The following is a 26642-nucleotide window of genomic DNA, read 5'->3' as shown; positions in this document are numbered from 1 at the left end:
ACTTGACTACCTGGTCTATGGCAGTCAGTCAGGGTGATCAGGAGGACCTGGAGCCTGAAAGAGTGGCCCAGGTGCCTGCCAGGAAGCGAAGGGGCAGGGGTGCGGGAAACTTGCCCCAGTAGTTCCCAGGGTCTGGGAGGAGGCTACACCTGAGGGGGATGCCCTGGAGCCTACATGGGAACAAGTGGCTGAACTTGAGGGTGTGCTATAGCTGACCCATTGGCAGCAGGCAGGGGGTATCACCATGGAGGAGTTCTGTGAGATGCAGAAGATTTTTACTTGCATGGGATCCCCTAAGGAGGTGGTGTCTGATCCAGGTACCGACTTCATATCTACATATATGAAGTCTGTGGAAAAAATGTGGGGTAACCTACAAGTTCACCACTCCTTACCACCCCAAGGAAATAGGTTGGTTGAAAGGCTCCACCACACCCTGAAAGGCATGATTATGGGACTGTCAGAACCCATGAGGTGTAAGTGGGACATCTTCTGGCCATGCCTTCACTTTGCTTACAGGGAGGTACCAGAGAAGAGGCTTGGTTTTAGCCCCTTTGAGCTGCTGTACAGACAAGCTGTAAGAGGACCTCTGAGTCTAATGAAAGAAGGCTGGGAGAAAGCTCCCAGTAGGCACCGCCCGGAGGAATTTAGCTATGTGCTGGCCTTCAGAAACCAGACTGCATGCTTCAGGAAGCTCACTCAGGAGAAGCTGGAAGCAAGCCAGAAGGAGATGAAAAAATGGTACGACCAGGATGCCATTCCGGTTGAGTTTCAGCCTGGACAGAAAGTGTGGGTCATGGCCCCAGTGGAGCCTTGAGTTCTCTATGACAAGTGGACTTGGCCTTTTGAGATGGTGGCGCGCAAGAGTAATGTCACCTATCTGGTGAACTTTCAGACTCCCAGGACCCCTTTGAGAGTCCTACATGTGAACCGCCTCAAACCGCATTCTGTGAGGTCTGAACTGACTATGCTCTTGGCAACGGATGATGGAATGGAGGAGGAGAGTGAACCGCTTCCTGACCTCCTGTCTGCCAAAGAAAAAGATGGGTCTGTGGAGGGTGTGAACCTCTCCCAAACACTGACCCTGGAACAGCAGAGGGGCTGTTGCAAGTTGCTGGGATAATTTGCCTCTTTGCTTTCCTTGACCCCAGGAGTCACTCATTTGTGTGCACATGATGTGGACACTTCCACCTGTGAAACATAAGATCTACAGGGTGATTGACAAGGTTAGAGCCAGCATCAAGGATGAGGTTTCCAAGATGCTAGCCTTAGGGACAGTCCTTGGGCCAGCCCAGTGGTCTTGGTCCCCAAGGCTGCTGCCCCAGGTGCCACTCCTGACCTTAGGTTTTGCGTGGACTACTGTGGACTCAACGCATCACTAAGACTGACGTGCACCCCGAACTCATGAGCTCGTATATCGGCTAGGAGCTTGGAAGTTTCTCAGTACGTTTGACTTAACGTTTTGGGTATTGGCAGATTGCCTTGACCCATGGGGCCAAAGAGAGCTCAGCATTTTCAACAGAAGAGGGCCACTACCAGTTCAGGGTCACGCTCTTTGGGTTGAAGAATGTCCTTGCCACCTTTAAGAGGTTGGTAAACCAGGTTTTGACTGGTCTGGAGAATTTCAGTGCCACCTATCTGGATGACATTGCAGTGTTCAGCTGGGAGGATCACCTGTATCACCTCTGCGAAGTGTTGAAGGCTCTGTAGAAGGCAGGCCTCAGTATTAAGGCCAGTAAGTGCCAAATATGGCAGAGAGAGTGGCCAGGTGGCCCCCCTACAACCTAATATTGATGCCAATCTGGCTTGGGAACCCCCCCAAGACCCAGACAGAGGTGAGAGCATTCTTAGGTGTCACCGGTTAATACAGGAGATTTGCTAAGGGGAATGGCACAATTTTTGCCACCTTGACAGAGCTGACTTCCAGGAAGTAGCCCAAGAAAGTGATCTGGATTGAGGCATGTCAGACCACTTTGCTGAAGGCACCTGACGTCTACAAGGAATTTGTTGTGCAGACTGATAATTCAGAGCATGGTATGGGGGCAGTTCTAGCACAGCTAAACGAATAGGGCCTAGACCAGCCTGTAGCCTTCATTAGTCGGAGGTTACTTGCCAGGAAACAGAAGTGTCGTGCAATTGAGAAAGTGGCTTTTGCTGTGGTCTGGGCGCTTAAGAAGTAAAGACCTTACTTGTTTGGGACTCACTTCCTGGTTCAGATAGACCACAGGCCCCTCAGATGGTTCATGCACATGAGGGATGAGAACCGAAAACTGTTGAGGTGGTCCATCTCCCTACAAGGAATGGACTTTACAGTGGAACACCGCCCTGGTACAGAACACACCGATGCTGATGGTCTGTCCAAATTCTTCCTCCCTAGTGATGAGAATTCCCATGAGGTTGGGTAGTTCTCCCTACTTTCAGCTGGGGGGAGACATGCATTAGACCTATCATCCTTGGCATGGTTTCCCCTGTCTTTTTTGCCTCTGCGTCCTGTATTTTTGACTGTGTGCTGGAGTTGTTTTTTACTGGTTTTAGTACTCTGGGCACTTTACCATTTCTGACCAGTGGTAAAGTGCAAGTGCTCCCTGTGTAGATTGTGATTATGATGGGTTATCCCTGCTTGGCATATCTGATTTACTAGTAAGTCCCTAGTAAATTGCACTAGAGGTGCCCAGGGCCTGTAAATCAAAGGCTACTAGTGAGTCTGCAGCACTGATGGTGCCACCCATGTAAGTAGCCCTCTAAACATGTCTCAGACCTGCAATTTCAGTGTCCCTGTGTGAAGTCTTGCACTGCTGATTCAACCTGGCAAGTGTACCCATTTGCCAGGCCCAAACCTTCCCTTTTTCTACATGTAAGTCACCTCTAGGTAGACCCAGGGCAGCCCCATGGGCAGGGTGCAGTGTATTTAAAAGATATGACATGTACTGGTGTGTTTTGAATGTCCTGATAGTGACAATTACTGCTAAAATATTTTTTCACTATTGCAAGGCATATTTCTCCCATGGGTTAACATGGGTATTGCCTTTAAATACCTTTTAAGTATAATTTCCCAGTGGGAGCAGATAACGATATGAAGTTTGGGGTCTCTGAACTAAAATTACATCTTTTGGTAAAGTTTGTTTTTTACATTCGTTTAAAAATGCCACTTTTAGAAAGTGGGCATTTTCTTGTTTAACTATTCTGTGCCTCTACTTGACTGCTGAATACACATCTGAGTCAGACTGACAGTTGGGCTGTTTGCGAATTCACTCTACACAGTGCAACAACAGGAGCTGAGGAGTGTCTTGCAAATCCTGAGGCGTCTTCCTGTGCTAGAGTGGGAGGGAGGAGTTGACATCTGTACTTGAAAGTGCTGTGCCTGCCTTTACACAATATAGTCCCCAACCCCCAGGGGTGTGTCTGGGACGACAACAGGGAGAGGCAGGCTCTTGTGCAGTACAAAGACTTTCCTTTGAAGTTTGCCTAATTCGAAGGCAGAATGAGTATAAGTATTTGACTGCTGACCCCACAATTCCAGAACACTTCTGGACCAAGAGGAACCTCTGCCAAGGAGAAGAGTTGAAGAGCTGTGATGAAGAGTACTGCCCCTTTGCTGTGTGTGCTTTGCTGGGTTGGCCTGCAGTTACTGATACTGCCTCAGAGAGGAAAAAAACTGGAATTTGCTGTGTATCCTGCAAGTGAAGTTTCTTCAAGGGTTTGGACTGAACTTGACTCCTGTTAAAAAGTCTTAGGGACATCAAAGACTTCATCTGCCGGCACCTTTGTTCTCTTAATTAGATCCCTGACTTGCCAAGTGGTGCCAAATCCAGTCCCTGGGCCCTTGGAAGGAGAAGCTGGTAAAACCTGAGAGAAAATCCATGCACCGGAGCCAAGCGGCAAAAAAATTGACTCAGTGCCTGTACCGCGGCTTAAAAATTGATGCAGCACCAGTGAAACCAACGCATCATCAGTTCATCGCGGATTCATCGTTGCTGTGCATCTGGATTTTCCATGCATTGCCCCTGGGCATCACATCTTCAACATCACCGCACAGACCCGAGGCTGCTTTTCCAGAAATCAACGCATCCTTTCCCTGCAAGGAAAGAATCAGCGCATGGCTTACCCAGCAGAGAATGAATCAACACACTTCTGGGTAAGGAATTGATGCATTGCTTGCTTTTTCTGATGCACCGTCACCCCTGCAGCTTTATGTTGGATGCATGGCAATTGCTTTGTGCGAAAACACATCCGTTGATTCTTAGAGATTAAGACTCTTATTTTTACTTTAAAAATGTAAATATTTTCTTATGTATGTTGGATTTTTGTTGTTTTGGGCTTGTTTGATTTAGATAAATATTGGCTATTTTTCTAAAATGATGTGGAGTCATTTTGGGTTGATTTCGCTGTGTTACTGTATGTGTTGGTGCAAATAATTTACACATTGACTCTAAAATAAGCCTAACTGCTTGTGCCAAGCTACCAAGGGGGTGATCAGTGGTTATCTGAGCTGTGTATCTCCCTTACGCTGACTAGAGTGAAGGTCCCTGCTTGATAGGGTGTAATCCGACTGCCAACTAAAGACCCATTTCTAACACTTCTAAATGTAGCATTTTGAGAATTGTGATTTTAAATCTGACTTTACAATTAAAGAAGGTTTTAAATTACACTTCTTTAGACACCAAACTCAGTATTCCTACATGCCCCCAATTGAAAGTTCACTTATGAAATGTAATAAGGTAACCCAATGTTATCCTATGGGGGAGGTAGGCCTTGCAGTAGTGAAAAATAAATTAACTGTTTTTCACTACCAGAACATCTAAAACTTAAAAGTACATGTCCAACTTTTTAAATGCACTGCACTGTGCCCTTGGGCTGTTTAGGGCCTACCCTAGAGGTGACTTCTTTGTATTTAAGAGGAACGTTTACGTCTGGTGAAAGGTTTAGTGTGCCAAATTGAAATGGCAGTTTAAAACTGCACACACAGTTTGCAGTGGCAGGCCTGAACAGGTGTAAAGGGCTACCTAAATGGGTGGCAGGCCAAGTAGAAGCACTACATTTTAGGGAATGAGCACACACACTTTAGCACTGGTCAGCAGACGTACATTGCAAATAGTCCTAAGGCCAACAAAATCATCAAAAAATGGCAGAGTAAGGCAAAACATTTGGGGGAAGCCTACCCTAAGGCTGACAGGTCTAACAGTAAGAGACTGTGAGGGGACCATGCATGCAAGCACCAAAACAGAAACTCACACACCCTAGCATATGCACCTCACACTGCATAATCACCACTACTCAGTTGGTCGGAAGGAAGCAGGTTTGAACATAGCAATAGCCATTTGGCGGCAGGAGTATACAGAGGTGGCATCCCCTGTCCCAAGACTTTTTAAAGATATTTAATGGAATAACATTGAACTGTAGCAGCAATACTTGACAGAATCATTTCTCAGCCAGCATGATGAGCTTTTACCTTGATTTCCTGGTGGACGGGAAGGCTAAGGCCAAGATTATTAGATTGTCTTCCCTATGTAGGAAAGGCCTGGAGTTTCAGAACAGACAAAAACCAAGCATTGGCAGAGCCAATAGGTCTCGCCTATACAAGAGCTATTGACTTTGGCAATGTGTTTTGCCATGTTGTACTTGGAGGATTAAAATGGGGTGAGGTGGATGAGATTGGGGTGGATTTGAGTATGGTGGATTAGATTGGATTGGGGAGGTTGGTTTGAATTGGAGTGATGGGGTGGACTAGATTGACCTGGAGTGGATATGATTGGATTGCAGTGGGCTGGATTGGATTCACTGGACTGGAGTGGGTGAATAGGAATGGAGTGGGGTGGGTAGGATTGGAGTGAGGTGGATTGAATTGAATTGGATTGGGGTGGGGTTGATTGGATTGGGTGGGCTGGATGGATTGGAGTGGAGTGGGGCAGTCTGGATGGATTGGAGACGGGTGGACTGAACTGCGATGGAGTGGATTAGATTGGGATAGAGTGGGTGAGCTGAAGTAGAGTGTGGTGGATTGGATTGGAGTGGGGTGGATTGGATTGGAATGGGGTGGATTGGAGTGGGGAGGATTGGTTTGGGGTGGGGTGGATTGGATCGGGGTGTAGTGAGCTGCAGTGAGATGGATTGCATTGGGGTGGGTGGACTGGGGTGGGGTGGGATGTGTTAGATTGGATTGGAGTGCACTGGAGTGGGGTGGATTCCATTGAGGTGGACTGGATTGAAGTTCAGTTGAGTGGATCGATTTGATTGGAGTGCAGTGGGGTGGACTGCACTGGGATGAAGTGGGGTGGATTGCATTAGGGTGGGGTGGATTGTGATGGGGTGGATTGGATTGGAGTGGGGTAGGCTGGCTGGATGGATTGGATTGGAGTGCAGTGGACTAATCTGGGGTGGGGTGGATTGGGGTAGAGTGGGGTGGATTGTAGTGGAGTGGGCTGTACTGAAGTGGAGTGGGGGAATTGCAGTGGGGTGGATTTCAGTGAGGTGGAGTGGGTTGAAATGGGGTGGGGTGTACTAATGGGTGGATTGGAGTGGGTGGGGTGGGATTTGACTGGGTGGGGTGGATTGGATAGGGGTAGATTGGATGGGGTGGATTGCGGTGAGGTGAGTTGGATTGGATTGGCATGGGGTCAATTGGATTGGAGTGGGGTGGACTGGAGTAGTGTGGACTGGAATGAGGTTGATTGGAGTGGGGTGGATCAGAGTGGAGTGGATTGGACTGATGTGGATTGGATTGAGTGGGGTGGATTAGGGTCAGGTAGGATGAATTGGATTGAGTGTGATGGATTGGGCTGGACTGGGTGGGGTGGATTGGATTGGGGTAGGGTGGGTTGGGGAGGATTGGAGTGGGGTTGGGTGCATTGGATTGGAGTGGATTGTGGTGGATTCGACTAGAGTGGATTGGATTGGAGTAGGTTGGTTTGGAATGGGGTGGACTGGAATGGTGTGGGGTGGATTGGATTCATGTGGGGTGGACTGGATTGGACGGGGTGGACTAGATTGAAGTGGGGTAGAATAAGGTGGTTTGGAGTGGTGTGGATTGGACTGAAGTAGGGTGGATTAATGTGGACTGGACTGGACTGGACTGGAGCGGATTAAAGTGGATTGTATTGGAATGGGATAGACTGGAGTTGTGTGGGTGAATTGGATTAGAGTGAGGTGAATTGGGTAATGGTGGACTTGATTTGAGTGGATTAGGGTGGATGGGTTGGATTGGAGTGGGGTGAGATGAACTGGAGTTGAGTGGGTTGGATCGAGTGGCTTTCTCTGGAGTCAGGTGGATACGAGTGTAGTGGGGTGGATTGGACTGTAGTGGGGTAGACTGACTGGAATGGAGTGGGATGAATTGGACTAGAGTCGATTGGATTGGGGTGGGGTGGATGTTGTCTGTTGGGGTGAGGTGTATTGGATTGGAGTGGGGTAAATTGGCCTGGGCTGGATTAGGGTGGCATGGATTGGTGTGCAGTGGGGTGAATTGGATTGGAGCAGGGTGAATTGGGATGGAGTGGGGTGGATTTGATTGGGGTGAGGTGGATTGGATTTGAGTGGGGAAGATTGTTTTGGATTGGAGTGAGTTGTTTGGGATTGGAGTGGGGCCGATTGTTTTGGATTAAAGTGGGGCAGGTTGGAATGGATTGGAGTGGGGCAGGTTGTTTTGGATTGGAGTTCGGCAGATTGGACTGGGGCAGATTGCTTTGGATTGGATTGGAGCAGTCTGAAGTCAGGCAGACTGTTTAGGATTGGAGTGGGGCAAATTGTTTTGGACTGGAATGGGGCAGACTGGAGTGTGGTGGATTAGAGTGGGACAGATTGTTTTGGATTGAGTGTGGCAGCCTGGAGTGGGGCAGATTGTTTTGGATTGGAGTGGGGAAGATTGTATAGGGTGGATTGGAGTGGGTGGATTGGAGTGGGTGGATTGAAGTGGGGTGGATTGGATTGGAGTGGGGTGGATTGGGTTGGTGTGAGGTGGATGGGATTGCGGTGGTTTTGATAAGAGGAGGGTGGATGTGAGTGGGATTAATTGAGATTGAGTGGGGTTGATTGAATTGGGGATGGGTGGATTGGTTTGAAATGGGGCATATTTTTGTGGATTTGAGTGGAGCAGATTGGAGTAGGGTGGACTGGAGTGGCACAGATTGTTTTGAATTGGAGAGGGGCAAACTGGGGTAGGGCAGGTTGGAGTGGGGCAGATTGGAGTGGGGCGGATTTGAGTGGAACAGATTGTTTTGGATTGGAGTGGGACAGATGGGAGTGGGGGAAATTGGAGTAAAGTGGATTGGAGTGGGGCAGATTGTTTTGGATTGTTGTGGGAAGATTGTTTTGGATTTGAGAGCAGCAGATTGCAGTGAGGTACATTGTTTTGGATTGGAGTGCAGCAGTTTCTTTTGGATTGTAGTGGGGCATAATGTTCTGGATTGTTGTGGAGCATATTGTTTTGGATTCGAATGGGGAAGATTGGATTGGGGCAAATTCTTTTGGATTGGAGTGGTGCAGATTGTTTTGGATTAGAGTGGGGTGATTTGGAGTGTGGCAGATTAGATTGGGGTGGGCTGGGAGGATTGGAGTGGGGTGGGTTTGAGTGGTTTGAACTGGGGTGAGTGGATTGGATTGGATTGGATTGGATTGGAGTGGGGTGAGGTGGAGGTGATTGGGGTGGATTGTAGTGGGGCGGATTGGTGCGAAGTGGGCTGCATGATTGTGTGAAAGGATCATTTCAGAAATTACACATAATAAAGAAACAATGTCACTTTGCAATATTTCGAACAAGGTAATCATCATCTTTTGAGAAGAGCACCCACGAGCAAAAACATGAGTGGAAAGTGAGAAAAGACTACTTGGTAAAAGAAAAAGAAAGTTAGCTATAAAAAAATAAAACTTTGCATTATTGTTTGTCCTGCTGGACACGTTTTTTGCCAGTCACAAGCCTTCTATCTGCAGGGCACTGGCAGTTTAAAAGAACAACATAGTACTATTATTTCGGGAGCAGCAGACGGGCACTGATTAAGTTGATTCAATCAGTGTTTGGTCGTTGATCCACAGAGAATAACAGAAATGATGCCTGGCCTGCCGTGACGAATTACCAGGCTGTAAAGAAGGGTGTCGGGCAAGCCAACAAGTGGTGAGCGACAGATGGGCCCCAAGCCCTTTACTGTACGCAACAGAGTCTTACAGGCTCAACCCTATAAATGGCCCTCATATCCTACTGCAGGAGTGTCAGGGCATTATTTTTTTGCTTTTGAAAAGCAAACTCCAACTTTGATGGTTTGTTTTTTAAAAGCATGACAGTTTGCTGAGAGGCCGTATGAAATATGATGATCGCTCAACAAACTTTCAGTATTTTCATGGGACCCACCATGGTTTTGACACTTCTGAAGGGAATATTGTCGACTAAAGTTCACCTGAGCAGCGAAGTAGATCAATTCACTGCTCTGGTAGAATGAGAGTACATCAACCAGGGTTTAAATGACCCCCTTAGTTCCCAGAAGGAAACGTTTTGGGTCAGCCTAGTTGGTGTATGTAGTGCTGTCTGCTGTTTTTGCACTTTTCAAACTAGACACAATAAATATTTATCATCACAGATTTGACGGACATTGATTAGTTTAATAGGCTGTCATAGTTGGACTCTTGCTCTGGGCAAGACTGCTGGTTGAAGGGTGACAATATGTTTGTAGGTGACTATGCCTATCCTACAACAAGTTGAAACTGTAGTCCCAACCCTTCCGGCTCACTAGCAGTACCTCACCAAAAACCCAAACAGTTAAAGGTGATTTGTGGCAGCCTTTACGCATGAACTCAGAGGTATGACATCTCAGGGAGTGTCGTGGTTAAACGGAGACTACCCCTTTCTCACAGATACATCATATCTCAACCAAATGCAGGCAATAACGAAGATGCAGTAATGTTTCAATAGCTTTTATCTAATACAATCTGCAATCTGCGATTAATCACATGGGCTGCACTGATTAGGATAATGAACAGTGCAAGAGATAGAATTGTAAAGACAAGAGTCATGATTATGAAGACATCCACCATCTTGCGATAACATGAAAAGACATAAAGAGTATAATATGTCCTGGTACCCTATCATAATAGGCCTAACCTTCTACCTAGAGGAGAGCTTGGTATGTTAAACCTAATCTGCCAATGCCATGTCCCTGGAAGGAGCCCCCAACCCTTTTTACCTTGGAATGAGATCTCGTGCTCAAACTCTGGAGGAACACGAAGTCCAGGTCAGCGTCAAGGCGACGTGCAGCATCGATAGCAGCGATGGTATCTGGTTGGAATCCCTCTGATTATCTGTCTAAAGGGTGTTGTATTTATACAGATCTACTTGGACCCCTGACGTAGGTTGTACCCAAACAATAGATAACACAGCATGCTTGAGACGGTAATTAATATAAACAATTCCCTCAAAAGCGTGAAGAAGGAAAGTACCTAATCTGAACACCTACTGTTTGTTTCTTTGTCGCATGAGTTGACGCCTTAGCGCAGGGGCACTGATAACATGAAGCTAAACAAATGGCCTAACTATAAACAAGGCAGCCATCTTAGAAGAATTAATTAAATAAATGGGCTAAGACAGAGCAAGCTAAGTAGGCTAAAAGTCACGAGGTGACGGGGGCACGAGTCTGCAAGCCAAAGGCTAAGCTAACTCCTGTTATCCCATTAAAACAAACTAGGATTCACTACAAGGCTACTTTAATGCCAATTGTTTACTATCAATTTTAACAGACAGCTAATACCGATTTAAAACTGATTAATTAGAGACTTCTGGTAAAATGCGCTGATTTTAACATTTACCGGTGGCTCACAACACAGGGGCAAGCTTGAAAACCCATGATTGGAAGTCATTAGATGCACACACCATGGTAATTTTGGGTAACAAATTGCTATTTGCTTATAATTTCATCCTAACAAGCCGTTCATTGTGAAGTTCTATAATTGAGTTCAATAATGAACTATCTATCTCCCAAGCCTGCATTGTGAATCAGAAGAACATTCGATGAACCAAATTTAATGCTGCACTATAACACACAAAGCAAGCTAACATTTTGTGCTTAGAACACGATGTGTTTATTGGCTCACAATGCTGAAGTGAAAATATGAACGAATATAGAGCACTCAAATTGAAAACCTGTCGGTTTGAAGTCCATAATGTCTTTCCCTTGGATTGGACTGCCAATTTGGCTTAAACATGTCTGGTAAAAATCTTACCCTTTGAGTAGAACAATGTACTTAACCTGAATCTGATCCACTTCCCTTTTTAGGGTCTAGTGCAAAGTGCTCTGTCCCTGCTGTAACCTCTCTATGGGCTTGTAACTACGCCCACTGCACGCCCATGAGTTTGGTTGGTTTTTAAATTCGCTTGCTTTCATAAGGAAGGTATGCATACCTCATTCCTTTTCCGGTGTTTAGCCCTCCTCGAGCGCACCCGCAAACTACTGAAAACATAAGAGGTTCTGTGTTTTTAAGAGGTTCTGTGTTTTTCGTATGGTTTCAGGACTATTTTTTTCTGTTTATTTCCTATGCAGCGCATTCTCGCTGGGCAGTAGTCGAGCGTTTTGCATCACATAGACCCTGTTACATGGATAATTGCATTTTTGCCGATAATACGTTAGACTTTGAGCAAACTTCTGTGTTGCTTTTTATTTTCAATTTATGTGGCAAGAATTGTCCAGATCGGAATTTACAACGCAGATAGCTCTTACTCGAGCAAATGCAAGACCCATTGCTTGCAGATGCTTGTTATAAATAAGTTGGAGAGTTCAGCCTTTCCAGAAAGGTGGTAAGCTACAATGTGTAATGGCAACAGGGAAATTTCCCATTCGTCTAGCTTTCTCTTAAGAGCTCTAGAAGCTTTCCATGAGACTATTAAGGTTGAAATGTTCTTAATTGATGGAATGTCTTTCATGAGTTCCCAAGAGAAGCCTAGCAATGATTTATCATCATATTTCCTATAAACATATATTACGTGGGATTCTCACAGTGCTCCCAGTAGATGGCACTCTTGTCATTTTTTTACTTACTGAAGAACCTCTACCTAATTTAAGCCCGAATTTCCGAGTGTTATGGCTATTTTTCATAAACTGCCAAGGCAACCATTTTTTGTCAAGACTTTCTCATTTCATCTACCCTCCATCGACGTTGTCATTTCGTTTCATTAATCAAATTTCCACATTTCTGGAGTTTGTTTGAAGTTGCTGCATCATTCCCACTTTAGGTTGTTTTAATAGTCCTAACTTTTGACCGTAAATTTCTGTGCATTTTATTTTATTTATGATGGTGTTTCCTCCCTGCATATGATATGAGATAGAAGTGGAGACATTTTTTAGCACCCTAAACTTCAATAAGAATAGTTCTCATTAAAATCTACAAATATTTAGGAAGCCACATTCTGGGTCATAAATTCAGCCAGATTGCGACCTCCACGTTCTTCTAAAGTAAGCTGTAGGTTTGCATTTTTATCATATTTTTAAGGACCTATGGTCTTCGTAAAAATAGCATAAGGTAAACTCCTCTATGAGAGTTTACCAGTCCAAATAGTGAAAGCAACTAGTTGAAGGTGATGATCACGTTCCATTCTCGGGATTACTTAAAGGCGTCTGCAGCAGTGTAACTTGGACAATAAAATAGGAGATTATATTATTAGTCCCCAGAAGTATATGACGATTTCAGGTGGCTGATCCTCTTCAAATCTGCAATTCAAAACATTTCACCCTACATTATTCAGGAACTGACAATACTTTTGTCATGCAAAGCTCTGTAGGTGACTGTCACTTCTAGTAAACATTCCGAGGTGTTTTGCTCTAGGCGATTGGAATTAATGTCAACTTTGAATTATAGCAGTAGAGTATGTAGGAATTTGGAGTTACATTTCCTTAATAAATTCATCAACCGTATTACTTACAAATTGAGAGCAAGTTGCAGATAAAATGTCATAAGTAGATACTTTATCTGTTTAATTGTCCCCTTTAATATGGATTTCAATTGCTAATATCAAGTCAGAATTGGTTAATAATAATTTTCAGTCCAATTAGCTAATGACTGTGACCAACAACCCTTGTTACACGGTCTAGCTCCATTTTTAAAATATTTTGAAAACTGGCAATGCTCAGCTGGTCAGTATTCAGGCTCTCCTGAAGACATAGAACTTGATGGTTTGCAAAGAAAAGCAAGGTATGCTATGTAGACCAGTGATATCCCATGGCAAAAACCAAAAATATTTTAACTTCAGCAATTGTTTTTACTAAACTGTGAACATGGGGGTGTTCTTAATTCTGTTTTATACGACTCAATAATCCATCCCTTCATTGTCAATAGGAATCACGAAGACCTTGATCAACCAATCTCCTTCCTACTTGTTGTTCTGGATATTGGCAACCAGTCAATCTGAAGTTGGCTTGCCCATTGGCAGCTATTTTAGGATTTTCAATTTCTTTAAGGATTGTGGTCACAGGGCCTCTTATTTGTGGTTCTTCTGCTCAGCATATAATCTATGGTTCCCCGTTAAATACTTCTACTGTTTTTAAATTTCAGCAAGTCAAACCTGCCTAAATTTAATGGGGGAAAAGCATATGCCATTTAAATTAATATGGGGATTTTGGTGTGCTAAACACCGAAATCTGCATGTTATTCCCCATCAACTCGTAACAGGTGTTATTTATTGCACCCGATAAATAATGTACCCAGTGGTTTCGTTATTTACCACGTGCAATAAATAACACCTACATTTGTAATCAGGACCTCATATGCCATCCAGTTATCCGCAAACGACAGACCCAGAGCCCACTCTATGTGCCTGATTACAAGTATCAGTACTATGTATTGCACCTGGTAAATATTGATACAACAGAGTTTGCTTTTTATTGAGTGCAATAATTAGCACCTGTTACGATTTCAGGGAAATAACATGCAGATTTTGGTTTCTAACACACCAAAATCCGTATGATGGTAATCACTGTATGGTTTCCTCCTTTTAAATTTTGGCAGGTTTAGCTTGACGAAATTTGACAAAGGTTGAGGTATTTAACGCATCCAATAGTCATTCAACACTCAACTTGCAATTCCGACTCATGCTTAAGTAGGAGTTTATGCATGGGTTGAAAAAACCTGATTCAGTCAGAACTTATGTGTGTCTTAAAGTACTGATTACACGGATGATCGTAACAGAAAGGTAAAGCTGTCTCTAGCCATACCACAAGAAACTACAGTATCTAATGCCCATATATATACTTTTTTTTACCCCGCATTTGTGTCATTTTTTACACAAAGGCGGCGCAAACTCACAAAATGCAATTATATTTTGGAAGTTTGCGCCGCTTTTGCGTAAAAAAATGACACAAACGCGGGTCTAAAAAGTATAAATATGGGCCATAATTGTATTTTGTGTTTTTGCACCGCTGTGTGTCAAAAAGTGATGCAAATGTGGCATAAAAAAAGTATAAATATGGGCCAATGAGCTGCTGAAGTTAAGCAAATAGATATCTATGTATACAACTATATGATCCATCCTCCCTTCACTGAGATTTGAATATTTACCTTAAAGATGGTGCCACTAGAAATCGATGATGTTAGCGCGTGGCATTAACAAGAGTACTTCAGTCAGTACTACTGATTGTTTCTTACACTGCAGTACCAGTAGGTGTAAAATCTGGGTCAATGCTATTTGCACCTGTCCAGTTTTAAACTTAGCTGATATTACTTGAATAGTGTTCACGCCCGAGATTGCGTGTGCATGTTACTCCAGGTCACTCCTAGAGGAAATTACAAAGGCAAAACACTGTGGTGACAGCAATTCCATGTACAAATAAATTCCAGAAATGGTTTTCACATATTATTCAAAACCACAAAAGCCGAAACCAAAGAGAATTAATTAGATCTTAGAACTAGAAATAAATAAACCATATAAAACTGTTGAAATATGTGGGTAGATCATTCATATGGTGATTTAGAATGTATAAAACACCACCCTTTAGACACCTGAAGAAGGAATAAGAGTTTGAATAGCATCCTGTATTCATCCATGGACGTCACCAAGAGGTCGCCAGGATTAGCAGCTGCGACCCCTGGTTTTGCTTTTGCAACCCCTGGCTTCAGAGGTGGCAAAATCTGTGCCAAGAACACAGAGGCGACTCTGCATTTATTATCTACTTCCAGTTTTTCATTATACCAATAGTGAATAATAATATGTTATTCACTATTAGTGGAAGAAAAAATGAAGCACGCTCAGGACCTTTAGTGGCAGCTGTGGTAGGTAAAAGTGGTTTAAAATGTATATTGTATGCATGCTTGAGAGTGAGAGTGTGGTTAAGTGAGAGAGCGTATGTGTGAACAAGTGTGTTTGTATGTGTATATGTATGTCTGAGTTAAAATGAGGGAAAGTCAAGTGACAGGCAGTGAATGATATTGTGTGAGTTTGTGGCCTAGATATATATTTTTTGAGGCAAGATAACGCTGCACCAAACTTGCTGCACTGATTTGCAACAAAGGAAGAGAGCAAAAATATGCCATATGGAATAAAATATGGTGCATTTTTTCTCTCGCGTGGGTTAGCACAGTTTGGCAACCATGCACTAAATTACACACCCTTGGGCTACAGTGCAAGGGTATGTGCATTCTCTGAAGCATTGTTTTGTACTGGGAGTACAAAAGCTATGTTTTAAGGCTTTTCCCACTTTGTTTGCGTTCTATACAATGCAGTATACATGAAAAGTTGGAAAAATAAGGAAAAATTCAAACATTTTTCCTTGTTATGCCTGCCTCGAAGAGATATAGGATTTTGGTTCAAATTCCTGTCTACTACTGTTTGAAGACAGTGACCTGTGTCAAAACCCATGCACCACCCATGGAACGCCTCCTTGATACAAAATACCTCGAAGCAACTCATAGCATTACTTTGGGATACTATCCAATGCAAATCCTCAATTGTTGTTTGTTTGGGTCATGTGACATGCCTTCCTGGAAAATATCAGGTTCAGTGATCATATGATGTCACTTCCTGCAATATCATTAACATCAAAGGGTAAGGAATGTCACTTCTGCTACCCCTGGCTTTTCAGTGAATGGACCCCTACACATTCATCAAGCCTGCATATCAACTCATTTAAATTTTTTTTATAAACCCTACTGCTGTTCTGATAGCTAAATCACCTTTTTCCTTGCAATGTATTTGTGAGATGTTCTGCCTTCTTCCATGCTAATTTATCATGCTATGTTTATGCTGGCACTGCAATATTTGGGTTCTGCAGGTGCTGTCTGACACATCATGTATCCTCGGTTGAAAACAAACTATCTGCTGAATCAAAGGGAAGTTGGTATTGATTTCCTTTTTATCGTGTCTCACTAGGATGCCTGGAGAATCGTAGTGATTGTGATAGCCTTGGGGCTCACAATATATCAGCTAGTGGAGGAATTCAGAGATTTCTATTTATCGAGGCAAAAATTCAACCTATGGAAGAAATGGCGAGAGCAAGAGCTTAATACAGACATACAGCTATGCCACCCACAGTGGCCGGAGGTATGGAAACATTTTGTTCTGTGAAGAATGGATCATTTACTTATTTTTGACTTGTGCATTCTTCTCCGCTATTCATTTGCTGGCTTGTGTGGTTCAGAGTTTACCTTCTGCAAATGCCTCAAGTGGTAAGCGTAAAGCAGGAGACGTGTGGCACTATTACTTCCCTAAAGGGTGTTCAGAAGTGACTCCTCCTTTATCGCTTGTGTGTAAGCAGTGCAGTAATGTTCTACAAAAGTAATAACATGACTTTACCACAAGTACTGGCAATGACTACATTCAATGGAATAGTAAAAACTTTTAGGTGACATTTTGTAGTGCCCGCTGCGTATCCAACATGAGATAAATGGAACCAGCAGTTAAGATTGGACTAAGGACAGTCTGTATCTTAGACCACGAGTGCCTTGCCTGTCTTCTTAGGTCTGTGGTTCATTGTAGCTCTGCATCTCTGTTCTGAAACATCCCTCTCTTGATGCAGCACAGTATAGCACTAAACTCCAGAGCAGGTGCCTGTCATATTCCATTCTCTGTGCCCTCCAGGAATGTGTCCCTGTGCTCTACTGCATGCTTAGGCAGTTTAGTTCTCCATTCAAGATATAGCACAAATGGTGCCTTTTCTTGAAAAACCCCAGTAATGTCTATCCTGCTGTCTTTCTGTAGGACTCTTATTCTGATCTGTCTGCTGTGTGTGTATAAGCAACAATTCCCATATGATCGCAGTGTGGTCAGCATATTTTAAGAAATAGATGGAAAAGCAAGCTTGTGGTTGGTGTGATCCAGTGATGCCCTACATGATTCCTCAATGCATGAATTACTTTCAGGCCATTTTATGGGTGTTCTTACTCACAAGGCTGCCACACACCCTGTGACAGGGTGCAGCTATGGGAGAGAAGAACAAAACAGTTCCTAGCCTCAATCCCAGTGGATGGTTCCAATGTCGGAGTAAACAAAAATGTAATGGCTGGAAGGCTTGAAGAATTCTGTAAATTAACCGGACAACATTCCAGTCTGTTCTACCCCAGACAGGAACCAGTCATTAGCAAATCAGCTTTAGTCGTCCTTCAACAGAAACAGTCCAGCCCAATCTGCTAGACCAAGTCCACAATGAACGGGAATACGAGCATCCCCAGACCAGTTTTGGCCTAGTTAAGTCTTGCGCAAGCACGGGACCAACCTCTGGGCACGTTTGTTTATCACTCTGGAAAACCGACACACATGACACTGTTACAGATTAGTAAATAAACATCCATCTAGGTTTGTTCTCTTAGTTATAGAGAAATAGCTTACTCTGTGGAGTTGACAAATTTAAAACAACAGGGTCCACTGCTTTAACAGTGGTGCTCACCTGGCTGATGCAGATGAATATGTGTTCCATCTGTGCAAAATGCATCTTCATGTGCTAGTGCCTCTTATGATTTCTGCACCGAACATCTGACCCTACTTAACAATAGTGTTGATAGGCATTTTCCACTGCATCATCTAGTCATGGGGCAACTCTTCCAACAATGTGGATTCACCGCTTCCAAATTTCTCAAATCACAAAGATTCCTAATGCCTGTCAACTACCTAAGGGCAGGCCATTGTACCCAAAAATTGATTTTGTTCTATCAAAGAACAGTCTCTATCTTGCAAAGCAGTCATTTCCTTATTGGGTAACAAAGTTTCTGGTTACTCTTCATTTAATGATTAGTAAACAGAGGTACCTAGGCAACATCCAAAATGGCATCTGTGTACATCTATAGCTTTAGTCTAGTTAATACTGTCTACTGATGAATGGCTGTCACCCTAGGTGTTAGCTGTGCTATGATAACACAAGACAGTCTTCGTGCCTTGTTTCCCTAGGAAGCAGAATGGGTGAGTGATTTGTGCACAAATAATTATGACCATGTGTAAACCATGCGTGAATTAGTTGGCTTTGCTCTGATTTTCTAATCCGTGGTACTAGGACAGGTCTCATGTCTCAGCTTTTGACAGTCGTATCTTTGTAGGGTGCTCTGTTTAAGCAAACATGTCTCTCTTACACTTCTCAGTACAAAAATATCTGTCTCATCAGTGACAACATGTGAATACAATAACATAGTGAAGGAGATGCTAGGCTGTGTGATGATCTCGCCAAGAAGTGGAGAAGTCAAGGAACTACACAAACAAAATCTCTGATATTACAGTTAGTCATATCTCTCTTTGTAATTTGTTTACATAAGCAACATATGGATCTATGTTGCTTGTATGATGGAAATTGCTTATATTAAATGATGCCACTTGGGATATTCTTGTAGGATTTCTTTGTAATCCCTGTCCCTCTCGGTCAAAGGTTTCCCCTGTTGTCTCTAACACAGTGTGTTAGATCAGCTTTTTTACTTTCAAACCATGTCATCTCCGCAATCTTGATGACTACAACCCAGAAAGGAATGCACCCACGGCTGCTGGGCATCTTTGAGACATGTCTGCCTGTCACAATCACATTGAAAAAGTATTGCTTGGCATCATGACATCCTTCTGAGCTTTTGAATATAAGTGCTCCCAGGTGAATGTGTGCATACCCCCATCTTGAGACTATGCCTTGTTTGTATGGGGAATTACCTTATCAAGGGACTACAGTTTGGCAGGTGGAGGCTGTGTACATGAAGTATTAGGTCTATGTATTCCACTTGTCACCTTACCCTGGAACAATTCTTCTACTTTATTGTGCTAATCTTAAAATGCCCCTGAATCATGTGCAGCTCCAGTACAGGCTGCATATAATCTTTTTCAAAAGCACCTGCTCATGGACTCTGAAGAGTGTTACAAATAGCTTACTGGTATGATCATGCATATATAATAGCGCAAGTGAGGACAATCACTCACTCTACTCTAAGAAAAAGTCCCTTTACAAAGTGCCACTTCAAGATACATTTAATCCACCCACCATCAATGACTATTAGACTATGAATCACTTGCCCTGCTACACCGTGGGTCCTTCCTCCTCCTTCACCATTTAGGAGTCTCTGGCTACTAGTCACAACTTCGGCCATCTCCTCCACCAGCACTGGCATCATGAAACCTTTGGCTGTCGGTGCCAGGCTCCATCCCTTGTACAACCATTCTAACATTTCCACCAGACATGCATGCGGTGTGACTTCAGCGATGCCCATATCTGGTGGCCACGTTGGAATCTTCTGGCCCAAAGCTGAACATTAAAGTTCAAACAGGAGATTTTCAACAGCACAAGCGGTGGTATGTACATACCGATAAATTCACACAGACAGGCATTAATACAGGTATGTGAATACTGACAAATTTACACAATTCTGCATAACACGTGTTCAATTTTGGATTTCAGGCATTACGGCGTCACCCAAAAAAAACAGCAGACTCTGTGGCAGAGCCACACAGGGGCCCTTAGACTTTGGAACACAATCCATCATTCACTGGAATCCCATGACGTGTAATTTGCTTGGATTGTGAGAGGTTGCTCGTAATGATGGTATATTTTTGGGTGGCAGTCATCATTGTCTCTCTGCCTTCTATGACAGTCCATGGCTTGGGGTCAAAGCACAGCTTAAACTTGCTGCTTCGCTGCCAGATATGCAGCAGTACAGGGTGATCTCAGTTTAGATGCTTATATCTTGCCTTTCACCTTTTGCTCATGGCATCACAGTCTCTTTCATTGGTTCTCGATATCTTCATCCAGTCTATTTGTAGGTGTCCAGGAGGTATTGTGAGAGATGTATTCAGCCACTGATCTCCGAAACAGCACAACTCACACTAAATTCTTTGAGGAGGCATTTGTGGTAGATCTGTAGTCCCGGAGAAACTCTGCACATTCATTCTCGAGCTCAGCTATACAGAGCACTTTGCCCATAGTTTTCATGAATCTTTCTGTCGCCCCATGGGCTCTGGCCACCTAAGCATGATCATCTGGTGTTTAATGTTAAAGAAAGCAAAGTAGTTGGCTATGTCTATGTGTTGACCATGTGTCAGTCTTGACCTTCTGTGGGAGGCCATGTGTTGCAAATATTTACTCAAGTTTCCAAATAATTTTTGCAGATGTGTCTGAAGGATCTGTAATTTGTTAGACAGAAATGCAAAATTGGGCTTAGGCAGACTTATGGATGTAATAATAGTGGAACTCTAGACTGGATGGGCTGTGGTTGTCCTCTTGCCTGACCTGGTAGGCAGTTAGTCGTAGTTTGTTCTTCTAGCTCTTCTAGGGCTGGAAATCAGACTTTCCTCAGTTGTCTCACTTCATCAATTGGGGTGTCAGCTTGGACAGAATTAAATATGGTTTCCTCTTAGAAGTAGTCTGTCTGCTGCCAGAGATAGTTATTCTTTACATTATAAATGGCTTTTGTGTCAGGGCAACACAAACGGATGATGGACAGAGTGCTGAAACTTTTCAAACACTCACCCCCAGTCACAGATCTGGGTTTAATCCATCATTCATTCGCTCACCATGCCATTCCAGTTTGTACCTATCCATATACAGATCAGTCTTTTATTTTTGTTAACATCTTTTTATTAAATCAAAGCTCAGTGCAGTACAGTATTAGCGAATATAGTCAACTCTGATATCTTGGTCAAGGGTGTACGCCTTCATTCAAACAATCATGTCTACAGAGGATGTTGCAACAATCATCAAACCTGTTATCCGTACCTTACCCTGTAGCCCACTATGTAGTTAGTATCCCAATGGCACACTCTAACCCTTAAATAACTCCCTTTAGGCGTCTAGGCCCCTCCCTCTATAGTCCTCTATATCTTCCCCACTGCAACCATATTTTGTCAAATTTCTTGGGGCAGCTCCAACCCTGGTAGACTACCCGCTCGGCATGATGACACCAGTCCATGTTCCTCTCCCAGCTTTTGACGATTGGCAGTTCTGACGCCCCCCAGGAACGGGCAACATCCCGTTTGGCCACCCCGCTAGTGTCAACCAAGTCTTTTGGTGTCTCAACCAGGTTTCTTCCCCTGAGATCTGGAATATTAGCCATTGAGGCTCTTCAGCAACTCTGAGTCCTGTGACCTGGGCCATTATGTGTATTATCATCCCCCAGGACAGTTGTAGTATAACAGTCCCACAAGATATGAAAGAACATGCCCACCCCACCACACCCTATTTGGCATAGCTTTGAGTTCCCATACCCCATGCAATGTAGGAGGGCTCTAGAGTAGTATGTTCTATGAAGGATTCGTAATTGCACAAGGCAGAATCTCACCCGAATCAAGACCTCTCTTGGACTCTGGAGGGCATCTTGCCAGTCACTTTCTTCAATGCGCCCCCTATTCCAGCGCCCATGCCTCTTGGAGACCGTGCCCTGTGTTGGGCGAGTTATTCATACATTTTTTATAAATTAGACAAACTGCTTCCTCCGGTATGTGGTCCATCAACAGGAGGTCCTCCAGTGGGAAGAAATCAGGAACCCTGCATGTAGATGCCTCCCCAGGGCATGGCTCAGTTGGATGTGCTTAAATGTCTGAGGGTCCCAGCTCGTATTCCGTCTGTAAATCTGAAAATGTAATCAGGGAGCCCTCCCTCCAAACATCCCTAAGTTTGTCAATGACAATTAGCCTCCAAGCATGGAAGCCTTTCAATGTATGAGGGTCGCGTAGTTGATCACCACACCAAAGCGGGGTCTCTGCCGTTAATCTCCCATCCCAAAAACGTAGTGGCCTCTCTCCATGCCCTCACCGCCACTTGTGTGTGGGGCGGGAGCTGTTCTTCCCCTCTCCGGGAGTACAGCACAGAAGGGTCCCCCGCCTCCCATTGACTCCCAGTCTATTCTGTAGGCGGGCTCCCCACAGGTCCATTCTGTAGGCGGGCTCCCCACATTCATATGGACCCAGTCCCCAACCGAAACAAGTTGGGCCACCCAGTAGTACGCCTGCATATTAGGGATCGCTATACCGCCCTCATATATTTCTTTCTGCAGTTTCGCCAGGGATATCCTCTGGCTTCCCCCTGCCACAGGGGCCTGCGTATTTGGCTATTTATCTTTATGAAAAGATCAGGGGGTATTTTATATGGGGTATTTTGGAACACATAGAGTAGGCGAGGTAGGAACATCATTTTGAATACTGTGGCACGGCCCATCAGAGACATGGGGAGCGTCTGCCAATGGAGGACGTCCTCCTCAAGTCAGGCCATCTGGGGACAGAGATTCTTCTTGAGGAACTCTGTTGCGTCTCTTGTCACGTAGATTCCCAAGTACTTAAATCCCTTAATATTCGCCGGGGCCAAGCACCGCGCCAGCAGGGAGATGCCCCTGGTCATCAGAGAGAAGACCAGCGACTTGTCCCAGTTTATTTGATACCCAGAGTATGTACCAAAGAGCTGAAAGATGTGTATTAGTCTGTCTATGGACCTGTGGGTCCATGTGACATATAAAAGAATGTAATCTGCGTACAGAGTTATCCAGGCATCCCACAAATTCCCTTTCCGGTATACCCACACCAGGGGATCTTGGCATACCCATGCGGCCAGAAGCTCCAGCGTGAGGGAAACAACCATGGCAACAGTGGGAAGCCATGCCTAGTGCCTCTATGGAGCTCGAATGAGCGGGTCAACATCCCATTCACCTGGACTCACGCCCTTGGTCCACTATATAGCAGGGGTACCCAGGCACAAAATCCATGGCCAAACCCCAGCCTGGTCAGCACCGCATGAATAAAAGGCCACTCCATATTGTCAAAGGCCATTCTGGCATCTAGCGAGAGGACTGTTGCCTCCTCCGCCCCTGGGACCCCAGTAGCATGAAGGATCCCATACAGACGCTTAGATTTAGCCTAGTGGTTTTGTGTGGCATAAAGCCAGTTTGATCCCTATGTATTAGGGTGGCCATGTGTAGGCGTAGTTTGTTTACCAGGATTTTTGCTAAGACTTTGACCTCCGGGTTCAGAAGGGAGATGGGGCGGTACAAGCCGCAGGACGTCGGGTGTCTGCCCTCCTTATGTACGACCACAATGGTGGCTAGGATTTGGTCTCCGGGAGAATTTTCTCTGCCCTAGCCACCCAGAACATTTCCAACATATGTGGAGCCACAATATTATTCATGGCCTTAAAGAGATCCACCGGTAATTCAACAGGGCCCGCTGCTTTCCCAAGGCAATCTCCCCCCAGGCCTGCTGCACCTCTTCCACTGTCAGTTCCTGATCTAGCAGTTCCCTGTCGGTCTCTGTCAACTCCACCAGTGGGAGGTCAAGCAGTAGCTCCTTACAATCCTTTTGGGTAGTGGCCGTCTGGGAGGAGTATACTCGTTTATAATAGGTGGCAAAGGCCTCCGTTATGTCTTTAATCACAGAATACCTTACCCCCTCCTCGTCCCAGATCTCCACAACCCAGTTTCTACTCAAATCCCTTTTTTCGAGCCACGCTAATAGCTTATTTGCCTTGTCTAAAACTTCATAGATCCTACGCTGCATGGCACGCTCATGGGCTCATGCCTCGTTGGCCCCTAGGTCCTGCATTTCACTCTATTTAAGTTGGAGCTTTTGACACTGGTGTGGGTCGACAACCCCGTCTCTAAGCACCGCCGCCTCCAAGTCTGTTACCTCCTTCTCCAGTGCCATGTAGACCTTATTCTGCCCTTTTTTGAGGCCCCCAATCAGAGCCTGAGCCTGGCCCCTAAGCACTGACTTGCATGCCTCTCAGAGCGTACTCGTTGAACCCACCATCCCACAGTTTTCCGAGAAGTACCTTTTTGCACCTTCCTGTATCTTGTCAGAGAAACCCTCCTCTCTTAGCCACCCAGATCTAGCCTGGGCATCTGTGTCGTGTCCCTCATGGGTCCCCTCAATGTTACCTCAACAGGAGAGTGGTTGGAGATACCTTGTCGCCCGGTGGAAGCTGCCCACCCATGAATTTTGGGTAAATAGATAATCAAGGCATGAGAAACATTTGTGGGATGAAGATAGAAAGGTGTATATTGCCTATCCACAGGGTTGTGGGCCCTCCACAAGTCCGCCAGGACCATCAAGTCTACAAAGGACTTTAATGCGGTCTCTCCCCTGGTCCCTCCCCCAACTGAGTTGATTGATCAGATGTTGGATCTATTGTATCATTCATGCCCCCCCTAAGATTAAAATCCCCGGGGGCAACTGTAGCAGCAGCACTCCAAGGGCTGGAAAGGTGTAGTCGAGGGGGGATGTATACCGAACATAAGTTGAGGGAATAAACGGCGCTGCCCTCCTTAGCAGGATGCCCACTCCTCTCGAAGCACAGGTAAAGCCAGATTGAGCCAACATGAAGTAAACCATCTTGTCTAAGACTTTATGGTGATTGCCCTTCAGATGGCTTACTTTTATGAAGATTACATCTGGTGCATGTCTCTTGATATACTGTAGGACTAAAGTGCCCTTAATTTTGTTGCCCAGGCCATTCACGTTCCACTTCATGGCCGTTAGTGGCAAAGCTTTAGTGGTCAGCATAGCTGGTCCAGTACCTTCGAGGCTGAAGACCACTGGCCCCGTAGACTAATCACCCTCCCCGATTATTCCATCAAGACTTCCTCTCTTCTCCTAAGTACAAAATCCCCGAGCTCTTTGTCTGTTAACAGTAACTTTTGTGAAATGACTAACCCCTCCTCCTACCCAACTAAATCCCCCCTTCCTGCTACCCTGCATAGTAGGCTCAGAAATGCCCACCCGCCCAAATTGCAGAGTGCCTGTCGCCCCAACAGTAACATTAAATACGTTAAGGGTGGGCTGGCTCTGCTCAGATGTGCCGTGCGATGGTTGGATAGGTCACTCCTGCTAATACAAACCAACAGGTCCTTATGTAGCCTCCTGCCTATTATCAGCTGGTGTTCTAGTTTTATGGTTTGCCCTTTTCCGTGTCACCCAGATCACCATTGTCTTGGGGCTGTCTGGAAGGACCAGCCTGCTGTTGAGTTCTCGTGCACGCATCCTTCCCTTTGTCCCGGGTTCGTCTGCCTCCTTGACACCAGTCCCATGCATCATCAGGTGAGGTGAAGTACCATGATTTGCCTTCTGCTATCACTCAGAGCTTTTGCTGGAAAGAGCATCATATATTTAAGTTCCTTGGTTCATAGCACTTTTTTAACTTTGTCAAAGCTACGGTGTTGTTTCTGAACTTGAAGTGCATAGTCCGGAAAGAAGCTAATAATCATGTTTTTGTAGTGGAGATCGCCATGTGTGTGTGCTGCGTGTAGGATGGCATCACGATTGCAATGGTTAAAGATTCTGACAATGATTGTTCTTGGGGGAGCCCCTGGTCATGGAGGCGGAATCAGCACTTTGTGTGCCCTTTCCACAGAGAAAAAGTTTGATAGTCTCTTGGAGCAGATGGTTTTCAATATAATATCTTCAAGAAAGAGGTCGACGGGTGCCCCTTCCGCTCCTTCCGGAACCCCAACTACTGTCATAATTTTTCGTCTGGCGCGTCCCTCCTGGTCCTCCAGCCTGGCCGCCATGAGTGCATGTTGTGCAGTAAGACTTCGCACTTGTTCCTCCAAGCTCTTGGAGGTCAACCTCAGCATCTGTATGTCGGACTCTGCTGTGGACATCTTGTCTGCCATCCTCTGTAGGTCCGTGTGCAGGAGGGAGACATCTGCCATCACTGTGTCCAGCTTGGGTTCTAAAGTAGACTTAAGGTCAGAGATTGCCGCCTTTATAACTCTCAGTGAAGGTTCCGCTGGCCCAACTCCGGTGGAGTCCTGCCCCGACGAATTTGGTGCCTTTTTTGCAATGGCATAATTGTCCATTTTATTCAAATGCTGGGGGCCTTGAGTTTTAGGTTGCACCATGATATGCAGCAATGTAGGTCTCTGCCGCTCTGCACCAACACTATTCACCACCTGCGTCTTTCAAATACCCCTGGGAGCTTCACTCGCTTCCATGCTCGCTCCTCTATATCCCAGGCTCTATGGTGTTACTAGTGCCCCTCTCAGGACTCTCACTCTGGGGTGGAGCCCCCTCTTTGAGGCGTCTCTGGTGGACAGTGTTCCCCCTCACAGACCCTCTTTCTGCAGAGCCGACCGTTCCTCCTTGGTCGATCCAGCTTTAGGCCTTCTAATCATCCCACCTTCTGTCCGTGCCCTCTTCCTGCGCTCTCCTGGGGGCCCAGAAATGTTGCTGCCGCTCTCCTGCCACCCACCGGCTCTGAGATACAGGCCATGTCCTGGCCTCCTGTCTTTTCCTTCATGGAAGTCCC

General features: G+C 45.0%; 1 protein-coding gene across 1 annotated transcript in view; it reads left to right on the top strand.

The window, feature by feature from the left end:
• LOC138282815 (transient receptor potential channel pyrexia-like) overlaps positions 1-26642 on the top strand; it is a 1013831-nt gene that overhangs the window by 493031 nt on the left and 494158 nt on the right. The window contains exon 13 of the mRNA XM_069220730.1: positions 16328-16498. Coding sequence (XP_069076831.1) covers positions 16328-16498 — 171 coding nt within the window. The remainder of the gene's footprint in view (positions 1-16327; positions 16499-26642) is intronic.

Source organism: Pleurodeles waltl, chromosome 2_2 (assembly GCF_031143425.1).
Source record: "Pleurodeles waltl isolate 20211129_DDA chromosome 2_2, aPleWal1.hap1.20221129, whole genome shotgun sequence".
Taxonomy (NCBI): Eukaryota; Metazoa; Chordata; class Amphibia; order Caudata; family Salamandridae; genus Pleurodeles; species Pleurodeles waltl.
Note: the sequence above shows the minus strand (reverse complement) of the source record. Positions and strands in the feature narration are given on the sequence as shown.